At 47.5% G+C, this 27,478-nt stretch overlaps 1 protein-coding gene and 1 non-coding gene across 2 annotated transcripts in view; both read right to left on the minus strand.

Annotated features, from left to right (window-relative positions):
• Nucleotides 1-27,478, minus strand: part of EMD (emerin) — a 145,840-nt gene that overhangs the window by 96,696 nt on the left and 21,666 nt on the right. The window contains exons 3-5 of the mRNA XM_063936401.1: nt 22,275-22,349; nt 15,262-15,318; nt 6,028-6,084 (exon numbers count right to left, since the gene is read on the minus strand). Of these exons, the coding sequence (XP_063792471.1) occupies nt 6,028-6,084; nt 15,262-15,318; nt 22,275-22,349 (189 nt within the window). The remainder of the gene's footprint in view (nt 1-6,027; nt 6,085-15,261; nt 15,319-22,274; nt 22,350-27,478) is intronic.
• LOC134953756 (U5 spliceosomal RNA) lies at nt 2,132-2,245 on the minus strand. The gene has a single exon (XR_010185760.1). It is a non-coding gene; the product is annotated as a U5 spliceosomal RNA (small nuclear RNA).

The following is a 27,478-nucleotide window of genomic DNA, read 5'->3' on the forward strand; positions in this document are numbered from 1 at the left end:
CTCGGAAACCCATGAGATATCACCAGTATGACTGTGACGAACTGTCTTATTATCCGTTTTGGCAACGGAGAGAGCAGCGGAAAATGGTGGAGCCAGATACACGATGCTGAATGACCACATGAATGTGAGAGACTCCACCGCCACTGCCCTTGTGATCTGTTGTCTTGTACACATACTGAGCTTTTGTAATTGTGGCGAGATGCCATCATGTATACCTGAGGGTAACCCCCTTCTGTGGACTCACATATGAAACACCTCTGGATTTAATGTCCAGTTTTCAGGATCCAAATTCTGACGGGTGAGATCATCTGTCTAACAGATGTCCAGTCACGGAATGATCTCTTGACATTTTCACATAATGGTGTTCTGAGCCATTGAGGATTTGAGTTACCTGCCGCATTGCCATGCGGCTTCTTGGTTCTCCCTGGTTGTTGTGTATGCAACTCCCGTTGCATAGTCTGACTGGCCTTGGTCAGACTGAAACGAAACATGTAGTGCATTGTAAAATGCATGGAGTTCCAGGACTTTTATCGACAGCAATCTGTCGTGATTTTAGAACCTCTTTTTTAAACTACAACTCCTGAACCTCTGCGACTGTCGTCCAGAGTATATACACCCTCGGCCCTCTGTGGGAAACGCGAGTGAAGGCCGGCGAACTTAAAGCGCTTTGAAACACATCATTATTTTAAACAGGCGAATACACCAATGTATCGCTAGTGTGCGTGTTTAGCACTAATTACTAGATGTGTAGTAGGTAAATGTCTTTGATTTACCGTATTTATAATCCTACTTAGGAATCGCTTTGAACATGATCTGCCACCTATACATTAGTAGCGCAAATTAGAGGAACTAATTAGAGGAACTCTGTTGAGACAGAGTTTTTATGAGCAGATCATCTAAGATAGAGGCACTCTGGTGATACAGAGTTCTAATGAGCAGATAGTCTAAGTATGGAAAGATTGTCACCGTCAGGACTCTGAGATGAGCTACCACCAACATCACTTAGGTAAATACCCGAGGCGTTGACCAGAAGCCAAACGGTAGACCTGGAATGGTTAATAGTTGTGGCGTTTTGCCAGCGTTAGAACCTATTAACAACCAGAATGGGTAAATACGCATTGTGAAGATCACGTGCAATTATGCAATGTTGTGGCTCCAATATGCAAATGCTAACCGCTGAAAATCCATTTTCAAACTGCATTAAGTGACTTGCTGTTTGTTCCCCCAAACAGAGGGGAATAAATAACCCTGACTCTGCTGGTGTACTACTGACTGGATATAAAACAGCTGAAAACCAGCAGAGACTAAATGGCAACCTGCCAAAACTGTAAATAGCTGAGACCTCATGAGTTGATGTCTCCCGCAATGTAACGTGTAAAGACGCGCTTCCACAATAGGAACATGTAGATGGCCTAAGAGGTCATCAAGCCACTGGCTTGCAGACTATAGCGTCTTTACAAGTCGTTACTGTTTTTGTTTGAAAAACTGAAGTCTAAAGGAATTAAACGCCTGCACAAGTATTTCCGTTTTGATACTGGCTGCAGTAATGTCAAATTTAAGACCAACAAGCTATGGCCTTGTCGTGGTTAAACTAGCGACGATGAAAGTGACCGGCGTTAGCAGAAGCTTTACAGATATACTCTGCCGCTTCTTTAAAGCGTGATCGTCCCTGTTTCCATACATATAGTCTAGTGACTGAAATGTATTCTTTGACCAAGCCGCATTTACCAATGGCGGATCGCGTCTTTTTGGAAACGATTCAATAGAGCGTAGTGTACTCAGTCTATGTAAAATTAAAGACAGTGACGCACTGGGATTTAGCAATATATGTTGTCAAAAAAACCCCACTATATGCGTGCTGGTGTAATGCACCCTTCTCACTCGTAGTTATTGGTGTGAGATCTGACATAGAATCGTGCATTAAATTATAAGACCAGATAATTGAAAAGACTGTCTTTAGTCTTGAATTGCCAATGTTAACATAGGATCTTTCAAAATTATTTTTAGTCTGCGCTAGAGCCTTACTCGCTATGCAGACAGACCCCACAATAGGCAACGAACAGACACTTGCACGACTTATTGAAGTTCTTTTGTGTCATATATATATTTTTATTGCTGAAAAGCATATTAAAGGCAGCCGTAGCCTGGCCTCAAAAAATTATATGAAACTCATGGTTGTTTCCCTCTACGGAAATCTTTAGTAAAAGGCGAAAGATTTATTCCCTGTGAAGAGAAACCAGAGTATTCTTTATGTGAAAAGTTCACATGGGCATGTGCAACCCGAACCCAATTCCCACTAACACCCCTTCGCCTCTGGTGGCTTAGAGATGTAGGGCAGGAATGTTCCAGAATTATGTGAAAACCTGAACCAAAAATTCCCACTAACACCCCTGCGCCTCCTTGTGGAGTAAAGGTGTATGGCCGGAATGTTCTGGAATTATAAACTGGAAGAAACAGTAATGATTAAACTGGCCCTTCATGCATACACTGAAAAACACATGACAGGTTTCCTGTGCAGTGTTAATATATATGCTTAATAGCCTATTATACAGTTAATATAGGCTTAATAGCCTATTAAACTGTGATAATCATTTTAGCTTCCCAGTTAATAGAAACCCTTGTATTAACATTATATGGTAACCATAACAGAAAAAACAGGAAGCATGTTAAAAAATGCCTGCCCTGTTTACAATCAGAAACATAGTTTAGGTTTAAACGTGACTATATTACCATGCAGCCTTATGGCATTTACTTCCCCTCATCCCCCTTGCAGCTGCGCTGCTTGAGTTACCTGCAGCGGACGGGAGCGGGTGCAGGGAGCCAAGATGAAGCAGGGAAGCGCCTGTAAAGTGCCGGGGAGCTGTGGTCCGGACGAACGGTAGCGCCTTTCATCTTTCAGCAGTGGCCGGGTAATCAGCGGCGGCTGCGGTGGCGCTGGGAGAGCGGCCGGCGTCTTTGAGTGACGTGCGGCCGCTCAGAGCTGTGTCCCCGTCAGCACCTTCTACAGCAGTGGCCGGGTAATCAGCGGCGGCTGCGGTGGCGCTGGGAGAGCGGCCGGCGTCTTTGAGTGACGTGCGGCCGCTCAGAGCTGTGTCCCCGTCAGCACCTTCTACAGCAGTGGCCGGGTAATCAGCGGCGGCTGCGGTGGCGCTGGGAGAGCGGCCGGCGTCCTTGAGTGACGTGCGGCCGCTCAGAGCTGTCTCGCCGGCAACGGCTTTCATCCTACTGCAGTGGCCGGGTAATCAGCGGCGGCTGCGGTGGCGCTGGGAGAGTGGCCGGCGTCTTTGATTGACGTGCGGCCGCTTAGTGTCCCCGCGATCTCGTAGTGGTTACAGCGTCTAATCAGCGGCAGAGAGCAGCGGCGCGCAGTAAAGTAAACCTTTTCTCCCACACAGCAGGGCGGCAGCGTGAGCTGACCGCCCTGACACCCCACCATACCTTTTCTCAGTTTGACGGGGCTTTCTGGCTGTGACGGGCTTCTTTCTTGTAAGCTCCGTCTCATCTTGGCTGTGACGGGGCTTCTTCTGTAAGCTCCGTCCAGCCTTCTCTCCAGCTCTTCGTCTCATCCTGGCTGTGACGGGGCTTTCTGTACGCTCTGTCCAGCTTGCAGGAGACAGTGGCTGCCTGTGGCTGTGAGGGTGCTCTTTGTGAGGACCGACACGCCATGCGCTGCCTTGCAGCGCCTGTGGCTGTGAGGGTGCTCTTTGTGAGGACCGACACGCCATACGCTGCCTTGCAGCGGCACCATCCCGGACCCATGTTTTTCAAGAAACTGGGACGGGAAGTGTAAAAATAAAAAATAAAAAGTAAAATGAAAAATTTAATAAAATCTTCAAATGTGGGCATTCCCACAAGCCGATGTTCATGCTGTGAGCACCGAAAAAACACAGAGAGTACACTGAGGTACTCGGGGATATGGAGGGGGGGGGGGAGAGTCCTAAATTTAAATATTCAGTGCCTTTGTTCGGCTACGCCCGTCCATATCCCAAGAGTACTCCAGTGACCCCTAGTGGATGATAAAGAAAAACAACATAACCAGACACATACCCCAATACAAAGCAGCAAATAGCAGTAAAATAATGTGGGACTGACCGTTACCGCCTTATCATAACGATGCAGAGCGAGCAATAACATAAATTTGCCCCACTCCCATACGCCCCACATTGCATATATCCTCACATTGCATTTATATTCACAGGAATATGCATTAGATAAATAGGTGCAAAAAAAAAAAAAACTGAAAGCAGCCTCAGAGCAACAACACAGTATTAAGGAGGACGTGGTTGACGCTCCAGCCATGCACCGGCATCTTGAGGAGATGTGAAAAAATGTGTGGTGTTGTTAAGCACCACCCGCAACTTGGCTGGAAACATCATAGCATATTGTATATTGCGGTCTCTGAGCTGACGCTTGACTTGAATAAATTGAGATCGGCTCTTTTGCACCTCCAGGGCAAAATCAGGAAATACGGAAATATTATGTCCATCTTGTTGGATAGGGCCCTTTGTTCGGGCCAGACGGAGCACAGTGTCACGGTCCTTGAAATGCAGGAAGCGTGCAATAAATGTTCTAGCCGGGGCCCCCGGTGGCGGCGGTCTAGGCGGGAGCCTGTGCGCCCTCTCCACCGCAAATTGAGAGGTAAACGCCTCCTTGCCAAACAGATCAATAAGCCACCCTTCAAGAAATGACTCCGGGGAGTTGCCCTCCGCTCTCTCGGACAACCCGACAAATCGGACGTTGTTGCACCGCAATCTCCCTTCGATATCTGACATTTTAGCCTGCATAGATGTCACTTGGGTAGACCGGTCCGCCACTCTCAACTGCAAGGGTGGAGCAGCATCCTCCAAAGCCGATATCCGATGTTCAGTTTCACCTACACGCTCTCGGATCTTCGGCATATCCTGCCTTAGCAGAGAAACATCCATTTGTACTTGCCCAATCCGGTCCGTAACCCTCTGTTCGGACGCAGAGATAGCCTGCAATATTTGCTGGGTAGAATGTACCTGCTCATCATAGTCGGAGGTGTCCACCTCGGCCGCAGTCGAGGGCGGGCCGGCTTCACCCCGCTTTGCCGACGTAGATGCCTGCTGTGATCTGGCAAATTTCTTCAGTTTCGCAGCAGCGTTAGCCGCACTCTGTCCTCCCTTCACCATGGTGCCCCTGGACGGGAATGCAGATCCACAGGAGTATTACAGCAGGTTCAGCACACGGGTCAGGGCCGCCCGGGCCGGGCAGAGATGGCACCCCAAATAAACGGAACAAGTATGTGGGCACACTGCAGATAGTCAGGAAGCAGGTGTACGTTGTGTAAATTGCAGCAGAATAAAAGCTGAGTCAGGGACACCCAGGCTATCACCACAGGATAACAGGCAGTTAATGTAGGGCAGCCGGTTTCAGTGAAGTATATACAGTCCATCCAAGAGAAAACATAAAGGACACTGGCTTTGCGAGGCCTCGTGGAAGTATTAAGCCCAGGAGGGAGACAGGATGGTAACCATAGTCATCGCTCCACACAGCACCGCAGGGGGAGAAGGAGCAGCAGGGCTAAAAATGGCGGCTTTTCGCAGGTTTTTTCCGCCCAGGCTCGGTCTCCAGCGTCACCGCAGCGGGGCCTCAGGCATGCACCCCCACCGGACAGCAGATAGTAGGGTCCCCTCCTCTGCAGCCCCCAGCCGTAGGACCAGCTCACAGGCACCGCCGGGCGCGCGGACACGCGCCGCTCCCGGAGCTCCGGCGGCGGCCGGCGGGGAGGCAGGGAGCCGGGGACCTCGCTGGAAGGTCCACAGCAGCTCAACCGCGCCGCACAACGGGTCAGCAAGGGCAGCAGCAGAGGCAGCACACACTCAGGGGCCAGCTGGCAGGGAGCAGGATCCACGGGTTGGGGAAAACGGATGAGTTTGCAGGATTTTTAGTGGAGAGCTAAGGCTGCACGCAGCTACTCCATACCGATCCAAGCCACGCCCCCCCTTTGTATTTATCTTTTCAAAAACCTAACTAAATATTTGAAATAAGTGAAACATCTCCTACCATTGTCATCATCATAGTTTCTTCTACTATATTGTTCCCTGCTCGTATAGGAAGAATCTGGAGGTGAGAAAAAGGAAAAGATAACGGATTCATTTAACTATCTATCAGCAGAAGATCTGGTTAGTGAGATGAAGAAAAAACAAACAAATCTAAATCCTTTAAAAAAAGAGTCAATAAATACGTAAGTCCTAAATAAATCTTTATGTGCATTTCCACGGTGTATTTAAGTAAGCATACTTGTATGCATTTATACACAGTGGGACGGATGGTAGTAGTTCTGATACTTGGAAGGGACTTCTATATGTTTTCATACTATGCAGACACGTGCTGGGAGCAAAAACATCTTAACATCTTAATAGTGTCAAACTATTGTCTATTTTTCCATTTATTTGCATACAATATGGGGCAACATTGTTGGAAGTGTTGAAGAACTGGAAAAATACTACCTTCATAAGGATATATGTTGGGACAATCCAAAGGGCACATATGATCCAATTTTTTTTTTTTATTGAATCTTATATCTGTTGTGTGAGTTGGGAACTCATCGTTAGTGGTCTCTGCTGCTGTGGAGTGAAGCACCAGAGGATAATCTACTGTTTTATAGAGTTTCATGGCATCCTTCTATGTCCTCTGGTACATCCATACTCTTTTGTATCATTTTTTTGTAATGTGTTGGTGCCATTCTCCCCTACTTTCACCCAGTCCTGCTCGTGTAAGTTTAAGGACCTTAGATCCTCGGTGTGCTGTATTTTTCATTCATCTCATGGATTTGCGTCCTGCTTTCTGTACTGTATAACGGTCTTCAATAATCGAGAACCAATCTCTGCACTGCCTCCCCATAAACCTTTCTCACTGTCAATAACACTACAATGTCCTCAGATTACTGGGGCCCAGTAATATGATCTTGTGTGTTTTTCCACTTGCGACTGAACTTGATGTAACATGAAGTTGACAAAGTTTATAAAAGATGTTGACGCAACTGCGGACTATGAGCGTACCCAAAGATGAGCCTTTTTTCCAACAGATCTTTTGCACCAAGGGCAGGTGCAAGTGCGCACTGATAATCACCACAAAACTGGGTGACAATTGGGTGTTTGCATGTATGCTATGTTTCCTGAGGGCGCATCGAGGGCACATTCACAAAACTGCAGTCTGATGGGTACACAGTGGGACCGCTTGCACCACTTATAGTGCTGTTGCAAGCGCACGTCAATACCGCTGGCAGTTATGAAAGCAACCATGCAGGTAGGGGCACAGTGGTTGCACAGATAAGTACAGCTTGACATACGGGCAAATACCTGCATTGCTCCATGCAAGCAGTGAGGGTGCAATTGTGTGTTTGACTTGCATGCAATTCTGCATCAACCATTATGTTATTATTTGTGTTCTTGCTATTCTTATGGCTGGTCCTATTACTAATCCTTGCTTCCTTTCCTAGGCATAAAAAGGATTCTCTACGGTAAATCAAACAAGGCTTAATTTAGCCACAAACCCAAAAATTATTTTCAGCTACACTATTATATCTGTTGCACTCTGCTTCTCTTTCCTACAGGCAGGTACACATTTCAGAACGTTTCAAGGGGCTGTTGGAATACTTCACTGTGTGGAGGAATTCTGTCGGCATTTCAAAAAAGATTCTGAATACAGACTGTACCAGTAAAACCGGTTTTGTGATCTATGCAATGAATGAGACTATGCATTTTAGGTAATGAACAGTAAGAGAGAAAGGGCATGAGTTACACACGCTGGAAGTGTTCATGTGGCGAGTGATTTTTTTTGCAACTGTGCAAAAATTTCTGAAAACCGCTACGGTGCATGTGTTACACAGAGGTTCTGTTGCGTTCAGGACAGATGGTATAAGATGGGCGTTTACTGAAAACAAATATTTTATGAATATTTATGCATACATTTATCCAGAAAAGGAGTTATGGTAGACTTACCATTGTTAACTCTCTTTCTGCGAGGTACATTGGGTTCTACAGGGAAAACATCAGAGTGTAGAGTGGATCTTGATCCAGAGGCACCAACAGGCTAAAGCTTTAGGCTGTCCCAGGATGCATTGGGGCCTCCTCTATAACCCTGCCTCCAGGCACTGAGAGCTCAATTTTGTTACACTGTCCAATGCAGGAGCAGGCAAGAAAGAAGGCAGATGTTAGTCACATAAAACCACATTCTCACGACAGGAGAAGGTACTAGCAGCTAATGCCATACAAACCCAAAGAAGCTAGGTGCGTTAGGTTGGGTGCCCTGTGGAACCCAATATACCTTGCAGAAAGAGAGTTAACAATCGTACGTATACCATAACTCTCCTTTTCTGCAGCAGGTTAGATTGGTTTCCACAGGGAAAACATCGGGGATGTCCTAAAGCAGTTCCTCAAGGGAGGGGACGCGCCTTAGTGGATGTGAGAATACGGCATCCAAAGGAAACATCCTGGAAAGGCGAAGGTATCAAAGGCAAAGAAACGTGTTCACTAAAGAACACGTAGCTGCCTTGCACAATTGTTCTGCGGGCGCGCCACGGCGGGCTGCCCAAGAAGGTCCAACAAACCGAGTAGAATGGGAATTAATAGCAGCAGGAGCTGGGAGTCCAGCCTGCGCATAAGCTTGTGCAATCACCATTCTAATCCATCTGGCCAAGGTTCGCTTATTCGCAGGCCAGCCACGTTTGTGGAAACCAAACAGGATAAAAAGGGCATCTGACCTCCTAATAGAGGCAGCCCTCTCCACATAGATACAGAGAGCCCTAACCACATCCAAAGAACGCTCTTTGGGAGACAAATCCGAAGAGATAAAGACCGAAACCACAATCTCTTGGTTAAGGTGAAAAGATTACACCACCTTAGGTAAATAATTTGGTCGAGTTCGTAGAACTGCCCAGTCACTGTGAAATATCAAAAAGGGTGGATGACAGGACAAAGTGCCTAAGTCAGACACCTTTCTTGCAGAGGCAATCGCCAGCAAGAACAGGACCGTGGCCATTTGCCATTTAAAGTCCACTGATTCAAGAAGTTCAAATGGAGACTCTTGCAGAAAATTTAGCACAACAGCCAGATCCCAGGGAGCCATAGGGAGGCTGAAGCCGCAGGACATCCTGAGTGAATTTACGAATGTCAGGTACAGACGCAATTTTTCTCTGAAACCATACCGACAAGGCAGATATATGAACCTTGCGGGAGGCCAGACGAAGAACTAAGTCCAGGCCTATTTGCAGAAAAGCCAGAATACTGGAAGTTCTAAATCTATATGCATCAAAATTCTTATCCGCACACCAGGTGAAGTAAGAATTCCAGACCCTGTAATAAATCCGGGCAGAGGCCGGTTTGTGGGCCTTCAACATAGTTTGGATAACCGCCTCAGAGAATTCTTTGGCCCTCAGGAGTGATGCTTCAAGAGCCACGCCGTCAATGCCAGTCTAGCCTGGTCTGGGTAAAGACAAGGGCCCTGTACGAGGAGGTCTCGGCGCTGAGAAGAGGATGCTCTGTCGACAGACCCTGCAGGTCTGGGAACCAATGCCGTCTGGGCAATGCTGGAGCGACTAGAAGTAGTATTCCTCCTTCTTGTTTGAACTTCCTTAGTACCCTGGGCAGGAGTGACACTGGAGGGAACATGTAGGGCAGCCGAAAGTTCCATAGGACTGCCAGTGCATCCACGAACGCTGCTTGAGGATCCCTGGTCCTTGATCCGAAGACCGAAACCTTGTGACTTTGTCGAGACACCATGAGGTCTATATCCGGTAGGCCCCACCTGTCCACTAGGAGTTGAAAGACTTCTGGATGAAGACTCCACTCTCCGGCGTGCACGTCCTGGCGACTGAGGAAGTCCGGGTGTCCTGAACTGGAAAACGGGTGTCCTGAACTGGGAAGTCCGCTTCCCAGGGAATGAACACTGCCGATATGGCTGGCAGATGGTGTTCCACCCAACAAAGGATTTTTGACACTTCCATCACAGCCGTGAGGCTACGAGTACCGCCTTGATGGTTTATGTATGCCACTGTGGTAGCATTGTCTGATTGTACTTGAATAGGCCTGTTCTGTACTAGTGGTAGGGCTCTAGGATGTTTATCGTGAGAAACGATTCCTCCTTGGTCCAGCGACCCTGAAAAGAGTGTTGCTCCAACACCACTCCCCATCCCCTCAGACTGGCGTTCGTTATCAGCAGGACCCAGTCGGGGATCCAGAAGGGACGGCCCCTGCTTAATTACTGGTCCTAGAGCCACCAGGTCAGTGACAGACGAACCTCCGGAATCAAAGAAATCATGTGAGATCTGATCAGAGTAGGTAGGCCGTCCCACTTGGAAAGGATTAACCTCTGTAGTGGGCAGGAATGAAATTGAGCACACTCTACCATGTCAAAAGCCAACAACATCAGGCCAAGTACTTCCATCGCCGAGTGTATCGACATTCTGGGGCGATGAAGGAAGCATCGTATTCTATCCTGAAGCTTCAGGACTTTTTCTGGAGACAGAAACATTCTCGGACTGTGCGTGTCCAGGATTGCCCCCAGGTGCACCATGCTCTGAGCTGGGACCAGAGAGGACTTCTTCCAATTGAAAAGCCACCCGTGGGCTTGCAGGAAGGTTACCGTCAGTTGTAGATGACTGAGGAGGACTTCGCCAGAATCAGCAGGTCGTCCAAATATGGCAGGATTCTGACTCCCTGGCGACGGAGCTGGGCCATCATTACGGTCGTGATCTTGGTAAAGATTCAAGGAGCCGTAGCCAGTCCAAACGGCATAGCCTGGAATTGGATGTGAAGGTTGCCAATAGCAAACCGCAGGAACTGCTGATGCGATATGGCAATAGGAATATGCAGATATGCATCCTGTATATCCAGCGATAGCATATAGTCTCCGGGTTCAATAGCCAGCACAATGGAGCGCAGTGTTTCCATACAAAACTTGGGCACTTCGAGACCAGAAACAGGGTCGAGTAATAACCTCTGTCTCTCTGGGACTGAGGTACTGGTACAACCACTCCTGTACTCAGGAAGGAACTCACCACCATTTGTAGAGCTTGCACCTTCAACGGATCCGAAAGGAGGGCCGTAGTGCAGAACTGGCGAGGGGGACGTCTCTTGAACGAGACAGTGCACCCGTGAGAGACAACTTCCAGTACCCATGCCTCTGAAGTGGTCTTTAACCAGACCTGGGCAAACTGTAGAAGTCAGCCTCCCACCATGGGATCCTCCAGGGGGGCCTGCCCCCCGCCCTGTCATGCAGCAGGCTTGTCATGTTTTGAAGCAGGCTGCCGGGCTGCCCAGGATTGTTTTGCCTTGGCTTTGTGGTTTTGGGAGTACGAGATTGTCTCGGGAATGCCTGACCTTTTGCTTTCCCTTGAGGCCGAAAGGAACGAAGGCCCTCATTCCGAGTTGTTCGCTCGCAAGGCGATTTTAGCAGAGTTACACACGCTAAGCCTCCGCCTACTGGGAGTGAATCTTAGCATAGTAAAATTGCGAACGATGTATTCGCAATATTGCGATTACAAACTACTTAGCAGTTTCAGAGTAGCTTCAGACTTACTCGGCATCTGCGATCAGTTCAGTGCTTGTCGTTCCTGGTTTGACGTCACAAACACACCCAGCGTTCGCCCAGACACTCCCCCGTTTCTCCAGCCACTCCCGCGTTTTTTCCGGAAACTGTAGCGTTTTTATCCACACGCCCATAAAACGCCGTGTTTCCGCCCAGTAACACCCATTTCCTGTCAATCACATTACGATCGCCGGAGCGAAGAAAAAGCCGTGAGTAAAAAAAAACTATCTTCATAGCAAAAATACTTGGCGCAGTCGCAGTGCGAACATTGCGCATGCGTACTAAGCAGAAAAACGCTGCGATGCAAAGAAAATTACAGAGCGAACGACTCGGAATGACCCCCGAAAAGCGGTACCTTTTGCCTTCTGTGTAGAAGGATTAGTAGTGGGGAGAAACGCAGTCTTAGCGGCTGCTAAGTCAGACACTATTTTATTTAGGTCTTCCCCAAACAAAATGTTCCCAGTGAAGGGGAGTACCTCCAAGGTCTTTTCGGAGTCCAGGTCCACTTTTCATGACCTCAACCACAGAATGCGGCTAGCCAGGACAGACATGGTCGACGCCTTGGCTGCCAATACACCCGCCTCAGAGGACGCCTCCTGTACATAATAGTCGGGGGTGGTCATTGTCAGATATATCCTCGGGCAGCTCTTCCTCTAATGCCTGAACCCACGCCTCAATAACTTTTGCAGCCCAGGAGGCAGCTATAGTGGGTCTATGAATGGCTCCAGTAAGGGAGTATATAGATTTCAGGCATCTCTACACACGCTTATCTGTCAGTTCCTTCAGTTAGGCGACAGTGGTGACAGGCAGAGTGGACAACACCACGAGGCGGGTGATGTGAGAATCCACCAATGGTAGAGTCTCCCATTTGTTACATAACTCTGCAGAGAGGACAGCGAGCCAAGGCCTGTTTTGGCAGAGGGAATTTCTTCCCTGGATTAGACCAGAGTACCCATCTGATGTCCAGAAGATGATCAGAATGGGTAATATAGTTTTAACCACATCTGCTGTTTAAACTTATTAGTTTTCTTTGCCACTGTAGTGGAATCCTTCTCAGTGATTTGAAGGATATGCTTAATAGCAGCCACTAAGGCAGGGACATCAATCTGCAAGGGAGAATCCTCATCCGTAACACAGGATTCAGTGTCTGACTGTATGATGAGACATCAGATGAGACATCAGAGAGGTTAGTGGATTGTGAGGAGGAAGCAGCCCGCTTATAGGACCCAGAAACACGGGAGTGACCTGGTGTAGATTTCTGTCTAACCAGAGACTGATTTAATTGCTGCAGTTGGTTAGACAAATTTTCCGCCCATGGCGGATTACCCATAGGGACAATATGTGGTGGCAGTGGGGGCCACCTAAGGGCATAGGGGTCGCTAGGCGTTCCACCAGAGTACCCAGTAGGTTGGTGAACGCAGCCCAGGGTGGCTCCAGTGTAGCTGCAGGAGCTGCGGGCTGACTGGGAGGTGTATGATAATTAGTACACAGACCATCATATAACACTTCCCCCTCTGGTAAATCCTTGGAGCATGCTCTGCATGATGCAGGAGCTTTCACAGATTTACTGCCCTTTCTGTTAGACATTATATGTGAATGCAACAACAGAGTGACTTAGTTCGATAAAGCCAGACACAGTACAATACCTACGAATACATTCTGTATTATGTGACTGAATACACAGTAGAATATACGTATTGGATAAATACTGTGTAGCACTATATTATGAGACCCAGACGCACCTAATCCCTTCGGGTACAGAATATAGTGACAGTTATACCTGGGAAACACTGAGAGTGAAACCACACAGCAGATACAGGCACACACAATCACAGGCAATGCAGAAATGATTATCACAATAAAGCTGCACTGGACTAGTATATCCTCAGTGACCGGAGGATATATCAGAATACTCGTAGAATATATTCTGTAACAGGTACACTCTTTCTCAACTAACGCTGTCTGTGACAAGACATGTAGGATACTCAAGTGTTTGTAAAGTCTCAGCGCTGTGTACAGGCGGCTTTACAAGGGAGACCTTGCCCTGCAATCCCGGAGACCAACAGCAGCTATGCTCACAAGATGGCGCCCAGCACTTCAGTCAGGGAGTGATGGGGAGTGTGAGGCAGCTACAGGGCGGGAAGATGGCACCCTGAGCCGGGGCTACAGGTCAAGCGCCGCCTCCCCTATGCTGGGCTTCCACCCCGGGTACTGTGAGTCTTATTAAATGAGGTGTTAGTACACCCGACCTGTACTCAGATGCCCTGGTGGTCTAGTGGGGTCCCTGCCCAGTGACAGTGTCCACGCCAGCGCCGCAAGCCGTCTCCCTAGGTCGTGGACGGAACACAATTTAATGGCGGGTCCCGCCTAGGGGACCCTCTTACCTCCTCCCCGCAGCAGCCACGCAATCCAGGAGAGCGGTCTGCGACTGTGTGCCTGAGTCGGGACATCTCCGCCGCAAGTACCCGGGAACCAGGCCGCGGGAGTATGCAACGCCACTTGGGAGTTGATGGAGTTGCACTGCTGAATAGTCACACTGACAGCCCAGTCAAGATAGAAAATTTCTTCAAAAAAAGCTTTTCAGGGCTGCTGCAGGCACCAACTCGAAACTGAGCTCTCAGTGCCTGGAGGCGGGGTTATAGAGGAGGCCCCAATGCATCCTGAGACAGGCTAAAGCTTTAGCCTGTTGGTGCTTCTGGATGAAGATCCACTCTACACCCCAATGTTTTCCCTGTGGAAACCAATGTAACCTGCTGCAGAAACAGAAATGCCCTCATTGTATATAACACAAACATTTCCATTTGCTTCACACCTAGAAAGGTAGTCTTTTTCACTTTTGTGAGCTGAATTTGGTTGATTTTTTGCACAGCGTCCATTGAAGTGGACATATGATTTTACATTAACTGTGCAAAAAAAATAATTGAGCATTTGATCAAAACATCTACTATATTATGCCCTAAATGTTGCTCTTTTTTTCTTTTGTTGCACCTTACCTGCTATCTTTGAGTGAAAAGATTTTACAAAAATCCCTGAAGTGCTAGGTGTTGGTGAACTTTTCTCCACCATTTAATTTTGACCTTATTATTTTTGTAGAAATTAAAAGCTGCCACTAGGTGGCGTAAATTCTAGTTTCAGTAGTGGTCCAACAAAGAGGACACCGTGAACCAGCGATGTCAAAACAGAGTTTCTATAGGAGATAATGACTTGCAGCTGTCCACTGTAGTGACCTCTTTGCATTAAAGTGTTATTGCTGAATCTTTACTCCCCTATGTATGTTGTGTTTTACTACAACTGTGGGGGTAATTCAGACCTGATCGTAGCAACAAATCTGTTAGCAGTTGGGCAAAACCATGTGCAGTGCCGGTGGGGCAGATATATCATGTGCAGAGAGAGTTAGATTTGGGTGTGTTATATTGTTTCGGTGCAGGGTAAATACTGGCTGCTTTAATTTAACACTGCAATTTAGATTTCAGTTTGAACACACCCCACCCAAATCTAACTCTAACTGCACATGCTATATCTGCCCCCCCTGCAGTGCACATGGTTTTGCCCAACTGCTAACAAATTTGCTACTACGATCAGGCCTGAATTACCCCCTGTGTTGTTGTGACGGAACCATTGATGGGAAAGTTCTATCTCCTTTTGTTTCTTCTCTCAAAAACTAAATATTAGAATTTAAAACAAAATTACATTATTTTATCATCTTACCATCCTCATCATCAAAGTGTCTTTTACTATATTGTTCCCTGCTCTCAGGAGAAGAATCTAAAAGTAAAATGACAAAAGGTTACTGCACATTTTATTCATGGATAGGTTTTCCTAAATTGCTGGAACGTGGGGAGCATATTGTGTCCTCAATACAATTTACAACTGAATGATGGCATACAAAGAAAGGGAGTCGACAGGAGTTTCAAAAGCAGAATCTGCAACTACTATAGATTGTAAGCTTGCGAGCAGGGCCTTCCTACCTCTATGTCTATCTGTTTTGCTCAGTTTTGTTCTACTACTGTTATAATTGTAGAGCGCAACGGAATATGCTGCGCTATATAAGAAACTGTTAATAATAATAAATGCTGTTGCTTGCATGCTGCGGGCCGGCCAGCACAGGTCGCCCAGCATGCCAAACACCACCCAGCAGTGGGTGTTTCTGGGTGGTAACTGACCGTTTTCAGGGAGTGTGTGTAAAAACGCAGGCGTGTCAGATAAAAACGCAGGGCATGTTCGTGACGTCAAAACAGGAACTGAATAGTCTGCAGTGATCGCAAGCTAGGAGTAGGTCTCGAGCTGCTCAGAAACTGCACAATCTTTTTTTGCAGCAGCGCTGTGATCCTTTCGTTCGCACTTCTGCTAAGCAAAGATACACTCCCAGGGGGCGGCGGCTTAGCGTTTGCACGGCTGCTAAAAGCAGCTAGCGAGCGAACAACTCGGAATGAGGGCCTATGTCCATACAATTTGCACAGTGAGTGAATGGAAAGTAACTCTGTAGTTTATTGGTCTGTGATGTTTTAGTTCTGAATAGATTATGCGGTGAGATGGCCATATTTTTAGTGTCGTTTTTTCTATTTAAGATTATTGTGAATAATCTTTGATGGATTAATTTAATTTTCTATTATTCAATTTTGTTTTTTTTAATCAGCTGTATAACATTTTAAATCTTTGACATTTTTTTAACTCATTATGGCGCCATTTGGCGCTGACAGTTTTGTTTCACAATACATTTAATGAAAAATTAACTAAACTTAGAATAAGTAAATATGAGTAAGTAAAAGGCACAGACTAGATTTGCTGTGCTATACCTTATTGAAAAATAAGAATTTACTTACCGATAATTCTATTTCTCGTAGTCCGTAGTGGATGCTGGGGACTCCGTCAGGACCATGGGGAATAGCGGCTCCGCAGGAGACAGGGCACAAAAGTAAAAGCTTTAGGATCAGGTGGTGTGCACTGGCTCCTCCCCCTATGACCCTCCTCCAAGCCTCAGTTAGGATACTGTGCCCGGACGAGCGTACACAATAAGGAAGGATTTTGAATCCCGGGTAAGACTCATACCAGCCACACCAATCACACTGTACAACCTGTGATCTGAACCCAGTTAACAGCATGATAACAGCGGAGCCTCTGAAAAGATGGCTCACAACAATAATAACCCGATTTTTGTAACAATAACTATGTACAAGTATTGCAGACAATCCGCACTTGGGATGGGCGCCCAGCATCCACTACGGACTACGAGAAATAGAATTATCGGTAAGTAAATTCTTATTTTCTCTGACGTCCTAAGTGGATGCTGGGGACTCCGTCAGGACCATGGGGATTATACCAAAGCTCCCAAACGGGCGGGAGAGTGCGGATGACTCTGCAGCACCGAGTGAGAGAACTCCAGGTCCTCCTCAGCCAGGGTGTGCCCCTGACCAAGTAGCAGCTCGGCAAAGTTGTAAAGCCGAGACCCCTCGGGCAGCCGCCCAAGATGAGCCCACCTTCCCTGCGGAATGGGCATTTACATATTTTGGCTGTGGCAGGCCTGCCACAGAATGTGCAAGCTGAATTGTACTACACATCCAACTAGCAATCGTCTGCTTAGAAGCAAGAGCACCCAGTTTGTTGGGTGCATACAGGATAACAGCAAGTCAGTTTTCCTGACTCCAGCCGTCCGGGAAACCTATATTTTCAGGGCCCTGACAACATCTAGCAACTTGGAGTCCTCCAAGTCCCTAGTATCCGCAGGTACCACAATAAGCTGGTTCAGGTGAAACGCTGACACCACCTTAGGGAGAAACTGGGGACGAGTCCGCAGCTCTGCCCTGTCCGAATGGACAATCAGATATGGGCTTTTGTGAGACAAAGCCGCCAATTCTGACACTCGCCTGGCCGAGGCCAGGGTCAACAGCATGGTCACTTTCCATGTGAGATATTTCAAATCCACAGATTTGAGCGGTTTAAACCAATGTGATTTTAGGAATCCCAGAACTACGTTGAGATCCCACAGTGCCACTGGAGGCACAAAAGGGGGTTGTATATGCAGTACTCCCTTGACAAACTTCTGGACTTCAGGAACTGAAGCCAATTCTTTCTGGAAGAAATTCGACAGGGCCGAAATTTGAACCTTAATGGACCCCAATTTGAGGCACATAGACACTCCTGTTTGCAGGAAATGTAGGAATCGACCGAGTTGAAATTCCTCCGTGGGGGCCTTCCTGGCCTCACACCATGCAACATATTTTCGCCAAATGCGGTGATAATGTTGTGTGGTCACCTCCTTCCTGGCTCTGACCAGGGTAGGGATGACCTCTTCCGGAATGCCTTTTTCCCTTAGGATCCGGCGTTCAACCGCCATGCCGTCAAACGCAGCCGCGGTAAGTCTTGGAACAGACATGATCCTTGCTGAAGCAAGTCCCTTCTTAGTATCTCTTGAAGTTCCGGGTACCAAGTCCTTCTTGGCCAATCCGGAGCCACGAGTATAGTTCTTACTCCTCTCCTTCTTATAATTCTCAGTACCTTGGGTAGGAGAGGCAGAGGAGGGAACACATACACCGACTGGTACACCCACGGTGTTACCAGAGCGTCCCAGCTATTGCCTGAGGGTCTCTTGACCTGGCGCAATACCTGTCCAGTTTTTTGGTCAGACGGGACGCCATCGGGTCCACCTTTGGTCTTTCCCAACGGTTCACAATCATGTGGAAGACTTCCAGATGAAGTCTCCACTCTCCCGGGTGGAGGTCGTGCCTGCTGAGGAAGTCTGCTTCCCAGTTGTCCACTCCCGGAATGAACACCGCTAACAGTGTTATCACATGATTTTTCGCCCAGCGAAGAATCCTTGCTGCCATTGCCCTCCTGCTTCTTGTGCCGCCCTGTCTGTTTACGTGGGCGACTGCCGTGATGTTGTCCGACTGGATCAGCACCGGTTGACTTTGAAGCAGAGGTCTTCCTAGGCTCAGAGCATTGTAAATTGCCCTTAGCTCCAGTATATTTATGTGGAGAGAAGTCTCCAGACTTGACCACACTCCTTGGAAATTTCTTCCCTGTGTGACTGCTCCCCAGCCTCTCAGGCTGGCATCCGTGGTCACCAGGACCCAGTCCTGAATGCCGAATCTGCTGCCCTCTAGTAGATGAGCACTCTGCAGCCACCACAGAAGAGACACCCTTGTCCTTGGAGACAGGATTATCCGCTGATGCATCTGAAGATGCGATCCGGACCATTCGTCCAGCAGATCCCACTGAAAAATTCTTTCGTGAAATCTGCCGAATGGAATCGCTTCGTAAGAAGCCACCATTTTTCCCAGGACTCTTGTGCATTGATGCACTGACACTTGGCCTGGTTCTAGGAGGTTCCTAACTAGCTCGGATAACTCCCAGGCTTTCTCCTCCGGAAGAAACACCTTTTTCTGGACTGTGTCCAGAATCATCCCTAGTAACAGCAGACGTGTCGTCGGAATCAGCTGCGATTTTGGAATATTTAGAATCCACCCGTGCTGTCGTAGAACTACTTGAGATAGTGCTACTCCGACCTCCAACTGTTCTCTGGACCTTGCCCTTATCAGGAGATCGTCCAAGTAAGGGATAATTAAGACGCCTTTTCTTTGAAGAAGAATCATCATTTCGGCCATTACCTTGGTAAAGACCCGGGGTGCCGTGGACAATCCAAACGGCAGCGTCTGAAACTGATAGTGACAGTTCTGTACCACGAACCTGAGGTACCCTTGGTGAGAAGGGCAATTTGGGACATGGAGGTAAGCATCCTTGATGTCCAGGGACACCATATAGTCCCCTTCTTCCTGGTTCGCTATCACTGCTCTGAGTGACTCCATCTTGATTTGAACCTTTGTATGTAAGTGTTCAAAGATTTCAGATTTAGAATAGATCTCACCGAGCCGTCTGGCTTCAGTACCACAAATAGTGTGAAATAATACCCTTTTCCTTGTTGTAGGAGGGGTACTTTGATTATCACCTGCTGGGAATACAGCTTGTGAATTGTTTCCAATAATGCCTCCCTGTCGGAGGGAGACGTTGGTAAAGCAGATATCAGGAACCTGCGAGGGGGAGACGTCTCGAATTTCCAATCTGTACCCCTGGGATACTACTTGTAGGATCCAGGGGTCCACTTGCGAGTGAGCCCACTGCGCGCTGAAACTCTTGAGACGACCCCCCCCCCACCGCACCCGAGTCCGCTTGTACGGCCCCAGCGTCATGCTGAGGACTTGGCAGAAGCGGTGGAGGGCTTCTGTTCCTGGGAAGGGGCTGCCTGCTGCAGTCTTCTTCCGTTCCTCTACCCCTGGGCAGATATGACTGGCCTTTTGCCCGCTTGCCCTTATGGGGACGAAAGGACTGAGGCTGAAAGACGGTGTCTTTTTCTGCTGAGATGTGACTTGGGGTAAAAAGGTGGATTTTCCAGCTGTTGCCGTGGCCACCAGGTCCGATGGACCGACCCCAAATAACCCCTCCCCTTTATACGGCAATACTTCCATGTGCCGTTTGGAATCTGCATCACCTGACCACTGTCGTGTCCATAAACATCTTCTGGCAGACATGGACATCGCACTTACTCATGATGCCAGAGTGCAAATATCCCTCTGTGCATCTCGTATATATAGAAATGCTCTATAGTCAATAAAATACTGTCCCTGTCAAGGGTATCAATATTTTCAGTCAGGGAATCCGACCAAGCCACCCCAGCGCTGCACATCCAGGCTGAGGCGATCGCTGGTCGCAGTATAACACCAGTATGTGTGTATATACTTTTTAGGATATTTTCCAGCCTCCTATTAGCTGGCTCCTTGAGGGCGGCCGTATCTGGAGACGGTAACGCCACTTGTTTTGATAAGCGTGTGAGCGCCTTTAATTAATTTATCTGATTCAGGAAAAACTACAGGCAGTTTTTTCACACCCCACATAATACCCTTTTTTGTGGTACTTGTAGTATCAGAAATATGTAACACCTCCTTCATTGCCCTTAACATGTAACGTGTGGCCCTAATGGAAAATACGTTTGTTTCTTCACCGTCGACACTGGAGTCAGTGTCCGTGTCTGTGTCGACCGACTGAGGTAATGGGCGTTTTAAAGCCCCTGACGGTGTTTGAGACGCCTGGACAGGTACTAATTGGTTTGCCGGCCGTCTCATGTCGTCAACCGACCTTGCAGCTTGTTGACATTATCACGTAATTCCCTAAATAAGCCATCCATTCCGGTGTCGACTCTCTAGAGAGTGACATCACCATTACAGGCAATTGCTCCGTCTCCTCACCAACATCGTCCTCATACATGTCGACACACACGTACCGACACACAGCACACACACAGGGAATGCTCGGACAGGACCCCACTAGCCCTTTGGGGAGACAGAGGGAGAGTTTGCCAGCACACACCAAAACGCTATAATTTTACAGGGACAACCTTATATAAGTGTTTTCCCTTATAGCATCTTAATATGTAATAATATCGCCACAAAAATGCCCCCCCTCTCTGTTTTAACCCTGTTTCTGTAGTGCAGTGCAGGGGAGAGCCTGGGAGCCTTCCCACCAGCAGTTCTGTGAGGGAAAATGGCGCTGTGTGCTGAGGAGAATAGGCCCCGCCCCCTTTTCGGCGGGCTTCTTCTCCCGTTTTTCTGACAACCTGGCAGGGGTTAAATACATCCATATAGCCTCAGGGGCTATATGTGATGTATTTTTAGCCAGAATAGGTACTTTCATTGCTGCCCAGGGCGCCCCCCCAAGCGCCCTGCACCCTCAGTGACCGTTGGTGTGAAGTGTGCTGAGAGCAATGGCGCACAGCTGCAGTGCTGTGCGCTACCTTAAGAAGACTGGGAAGTCTTCAGCCGCCGATTTCTGGACCTCTTCTCTCTTCAGCATCTGCAAGGGGGTCGGCGGCGCGGCTCCGGTGACCCATCCAGGGTGACCCATCCAGGCTGTACCTGTGATCGTCCCTCTGGAGCTAGTGTCCAGTAGCCTAAGAAGCCAATCCATCCTGCACGCAGGTGAGTTCACTCCTTCTCCCCTAAGTCCCTCGATGCATTGAGCCTGTTGCCAGCAGGACTCACTGAAAATAAAAAAACCTAACAAAACTTTTACTCTAAGCAGCTCTTTAGGAGAGCCACCTAGATTGCACCCTTCTCGGCCGGGCACAAAGATCTAACCGAGGCTTGGAGGAGGGTCATAGGGGGAGGAGCCAGTGCACACCACCTGATCCTAAAGCTTTTACTTTTGTGCCCTGTCTCCTGCGGAGCCGCTATTCCCCATGGTCCTGACGGAGTCCCCAGCATCCACTTAGGACGTCAGAGAAAACTGTAGTACCTTTGTAATGTATGCTCGTGCTCTCATTTGTTTGAATGAAAATATGCAAATCTGGACACAAAGGGGGTAATTCTGAGTTGATCGCAGCAGGAACTTTGTTAGCAGTTGGGCAAAACCATGTGCACTGCAGGGGAGGCAGATATAACATGTGCAGAGAGAGTTAGATTTGGGTGGGTTATTTTGTTTCTGTGCAGGGTAAATACTGGCTGCTTTATTTTTACACTGCAAATTAGATTGCAGATTGAACACACCACACCCAAATCTATCTCTTTCTGCACATGTTATATCTGCCTCCCCTGCAGTGCACATGGTTTTGCCCAGTTGCTATCAAAAATTCTGCAGCGATCAACTTGGAATTACCCCCAAAGTATCCATGTTTTTCTACAAAATGACAGTGTCATCTGTTATGAACCAATCATTTTCTGTTACTTTCTTACTTGCAGAAGATGGCAATGTTGTTCTTTCGCTTTCAAACTCCAAAAGTTTCTTTTCGTATAATGTACGAGTGGAGCCTAAAGCGAGATAAAAAAAAGAACACAATGTAAGAAATACAAATACATCAATTTGATGAGACGCCTGGCATAATATAGACACTAGGGATTCCCGTGCTTGAATACTGTTTCCCAAATGTTGTGCCTTAATTCGCCAATAGTGTAACAAGGGCCTGATCCGGAGATGGACGCAGTGTCGATGTTTCAGCAGTTGCACATTCTTTTTGTTTCTGTGCTTGAGTGAAAAGTCCTTAAAATCCAAATTGCGCACTCGGGAATCCCAAGTGGCCAATGGTGTTCGCCACTGCATACAGCTTTTCTAACACTTTAAAAGCAAATTATGATCACCGGGCGTTTTCCAGGAGGTGACCTAAAGTAAACGTCAATAGGGTCAGTTTCATGGGTGTGTTATTGGAGTGTCATGGTGGTGTCTGGGAACACGGCTGCATTGTCAATCATAAATCCACTGCTTCATGTTTAGTTGGATTTGAGGAGAGTAGCTAGGAGACACCATAGGCTACTGCAGATGTTGTGACCGATGTTGGAGTGTTTACAATCTCTATTGCAATTGTACAGACCACTGTGTGTGAAGGTAAGCCTCTCGTCACTCATACACTCCATCACACAGACCACGGAGCCTGAAGGTAGACCTCTTAGGGTTTGTACACTCCATCACACAGATGACAGAACCTGAAAGTGAGCATCTCAGCAGTCAAACACTCCATCACACAGACCACGGAGCCTGAAGGTGGGTCTCTCAGCGCTCGTACACACTATCACACAGACCACGGAGCCTTAAAGTGAGCGTCTCAGTGCTTGTACACTATCACAGACTACAGAACCTGAAAGTCAGCATTTCAGCAGTCATATATTCCATTTGCTACTGTGCTTGACTGAAAAGTCCTGAAAATCCTTACTGCGCACGCGGGAATCCCAATTCATGGGTGTATACTTCATTGCACAGACAATGGAGCCTGAAGGTGGGCATCTTAGTGCTTGTACACTTCATCACACAGACCACAGAACCTGTAAGTGGGCATCTCAGTGCTCAAACACTCCATCACACAGACCCTGAAAGTGGGTCTCTCAGTGCTAGTACACTCCATCACACAGACCATAGAGCCTGAAGGTGGGCATCTCAGTGCTTGTATACTCCATCACACAGACCACAAAACCTCAAGGTGGGTCTCTCTGCGCTCGTACAGTCAATCACACAGACCACTGAGCCTAAAAGTGAGCGTCTCAGTGCTTGTACACTTTCACACAGACCACAGAGCATGAAGGTGGGCGTCTCCGTGCTCGTACACTCCATCACATAGACCACAAAACCTGAAGGTATGTCTCTCAGCGCTCGTACACTCCATCACACAGAGCGTCTCAGTGCTCGTACACTCCATCACACAGACCACAGAGCCTGAAGGTGGGTGCCTCAGCACTTGTACACTCCATTGCGTGATTGAGCACAAAGCAAAGGCTAAGATTAGCATCTGCATATTTCTGCAACTGCTGAGAGGGTATCTGCATTACCAACCATCTCTGAAACAGTCCTGTTTGTCGCATAGGAATTGGTATAAGGTAGCAGTAAGCATAACAAGTCACACGTATTGGAACTCTGTCTAAATCCACACTGCGACCGGTGTCGCTAGACCACCGTGGCCACATGTATAGTGCGGTTTGGACAAGACATCAACCATTTGCAAACAAATCTAGTCTGCATCTACCTATCATGCCTAATATGCAGATAGTCTATAATGTAGGAATGGTTTATGAACGTCATTCAGTAAGGATTGCAATATCTGCTAAAAAGCAGTCGCTGCGATCAATTGTTTACAAATAGCACAGAATTTCTGCAAATAGCCTGCGATCAAATAGCCCAGAAAGAGAGAAAAAACACCCATTGCAGAAATTGCGAATGCATCGCAATATGCGGGCTGATCACAAAACCATACGCAATTCCCAAACATTGAAGATTTTTCCTATCTGCGACAGGCAAGGTTGTCCACAATTCTTGTGACACAAGAGTCTAGAAGTGGTCATCGCTGACGTCAGAGACCCTACTTAAAAACGCCTGGGCATGCCTGCGCTTTTTCAGACACAACCCAGAAAACGCCAGGTTTCCGCCCAGAAACGCTGGCTTCCTGTCACTCAGCGGCTGCATTGCAATCACGATGTGTATGCATTTTCTGTCGCTATTTTTAATCGGACGGATTGCGATTTGCAAATTTTGCAATCCTTACTGAATGAGGTCATATGTGTAGAATGTGACAAATAAAATAACAAGTAGTATAGCTGCATGAACCCATAAAGCAACGTGTAATGCGGGAATCTATAGCCCAGATGTAACAGCCTGTAACTTGCACAAACCAGCAATTTAGACCACAGATTTAAAGCACCGGTAATTTAAAAGGCTAGACCAACCTGGTTTCGCCTTTAAATTATTGGTATTTTAAATCTATGGGATAAATCGAAGGAATCTCGGTGGTTTCTGCATTTTGCAAGCAATTCCATATGGCAGTGGTTGCCAAACTTTTTTTTTTTTATCTCGGCACTCTAGAACAGTGATTTTCAACCTTTTTTTTTTTTACTTGCGGCACACCGAACACTTTTTTAAAATTGCAAAGGCACACCATCAGTTCCCCACAGAAAAAAACAAACAAAAAAACACACACATTGGCCCTCACAGTAAAAATAAAAAAATAAAAAAATCCACACATAAATTGTTTGTTTGTGTAGGCCAATCACATTGCTCCCCACATGAATCATGTTGCTCCCCACATGAATCATGTTGCTCCCCACATGAACTCACATTGTTCCCCCCATAAATCCTAATGCTCCACACATGAATTACCGTATTTTTCGGACCATAAGACGCACTTTTTCTCCCCAAAAATGTGGGGGGAAAAGTATGTGCGTCTTATGGAGCGAATAAGCCGTTTGCGGGTAGCGGGTAGTGGCGGCGGCCGGCGGGTAGCAGAGGCTGGCGGGTAGCGGCGGGTCCTGGATGCTACTGCTGTGCCGTCATCAGCAGAGCGTCATGTAACTCCCCCGCTCCCTCATACCTCCTCCCTCCTGTCGGGTAGCGGCGGCCGGCGGGTAGCGTCGGGTCCTTGATGCTGCTGCTGCTTCTGTGCCGTCATAAGCAGAGCGGCCACATCTCAGCAGCAGAGCCGGTGTCAGGTGACTCCCCCACTCGCCCCCACCTCCTCCCTACCTCCTCCCTTCTCAGGAGACGCAGGGAACCACTGGTACTGTCAGTGTGTGTGTGTGTATGCTGTCTCTGATGTGTGTGTGTCTGTGTGTTCTGGCTCTGATAGAAGGCTGCACTGTATTGAGTCTGAGAAATCACAGAAATATCTCTTAGAAGTCAGAATATATATTTTTCCAGTTTTCCTACTCTAAAAACTAGGTGCGTCTTATGGTCCGGTGCGTCTAATGGTCCGAAAAATACGGTATTCACATTGTTTCCCCCATAAAGCCTATTGCTCCCCACAGGAGAAAACATAAGAAATATGAGCCCCTACCGGTCAGCTGTCGTCCTCCCTGTCCCTCAGTGGCGGGGGTTGTTCCTAGTGGAGTGCTGCGAATACTGAGCAACGGGCGGTCGGGCAGGTGTGAATGTGGGTGGGCAAGGAAAGCTGTGTATGCAGGCGGGAACTGGAAGATGTGCATGCAGGCGGGTGGGCTGGCTGGATGGTGATACGCGGCGGCCGTGACCTATGATATCACACCGCCACGTCTTCAAGGCAAACGTCACGGCCGGAGCATGACTGATCCTCTAAGAAGAGCCCGGGCCAACAGTTCACTCTGAAGTTGCAGGAAGCTGCTCTGGCTCCGCGGCACACTGATTGAAAAAGCCTGCTCTAAATTATTAGAATTTTTTTCTTGGTACTCCTAGGCCAAAAAAGTTTCTAATTGAGAAATTTAGAAATGAATATTAAATTAAGTAAATTGCGTTTATACTGTATGTCATCCTTGGTTTCAATTGTGTTTTGAAGGACAGTATTTTCTTCTGTTTGCCCACATATGATACGATTGGCAGCCACCAGCACTGGTTTTGCCTATTACACTGACCATAATTTGAATTGGTCCTGGACCACCAATCCAAGGCACCCCTGGAAGTGTCCCGAGTCACCCCAGGGTGTCACAGCACACAGTTTGAGAACCACTGCCATATGGGCATATGTCAGGTTTTCTGTAGCTGAAGCTCATATCTTTATGTTCCATTTGAGGATTGTAACATAACTGCATCACCCATTTTATTATTTAAGAACCGGTTCCAAGGTTCCAAGGCGCTCTCTTCTTTCATATTCATTGTGTTATGCTCATGGAAGTGATGCTGTAAATATGCATGTTTAAAGGGGAGCGAATATGAATTTTGTGAATTCCCCATATACCGGCGGGATAAAACAATTATAAAAACATTTGCCATGTCAGAGGATATGAGTCCATGGGTTCCACTCTAACATTGCCACAGTCTGTGCAGCGTCTGTATATTCCCTCTGGTTGCCTTGAGTTCCTCCCGGGTGTGGTATGGAAGATCAACAGTGTCTAGGTCGACAGGGTCTCTAAGTCGACATGACTTAGATTTTTTTAATGTCGTTTTCTCCGTACAGTGACCGGGAACCCCAATTAGTGCACCGTATCCCCTCGTATGGCTCGCCATGCTCCGGGCAAGGTGCCTCGCTCCGCTGCGCTCGGCACAGGTTACCATTCCCAACCATGGTCCGCGTGGATCGTTAAGTATGAAAAAGTCCAAAAAAAAGAAAGAAAAAAAAGTTGTAAAAAAACTTGTGTCGACCTTTTAACCTGTCGACCTAGAGACCCTGTCAACCAATAGTGGTCAACCTAGTTAATGTCGACCTAGAGACCGGATCCCGTTCCTCCTGTCAAAGTCAGAAAAATATCACGCTGCCATATATGCACCTCATGCGTGTGCACGCTACATATTTAATCAAAATAATGGATTTTATAAGTTAATATTCCCCTGAGTCCAGCAGGTATCAGTGGGTCTCAAATGGCTCTTTGACCTTAGAGATTCCCCAAACAATAGTTTGCATGTTGGGAGGGCTTCACATCTTCATATGCATAGGTAAGCACAGGAATAGTAATTGAAGATTAATTGTATTCCAAATCAGTATCTTTCCTGCAGA

Source organism: Pseudophryne corroboree, chromosome 8 (genome assembly GCF_028390025.1).
Source record: "Pseudophryne corroboree isolate aPseCor3 chromosome 8, aPseCor3.hap2, whole genome shotgun sequence".
NCBI classification, from domain to species: Eukaryota; Metazoa; Chordata; class Amphibia; order Anura; family Myobatrachidae; genus Pseudophryne; species Pseudophryne corroboree.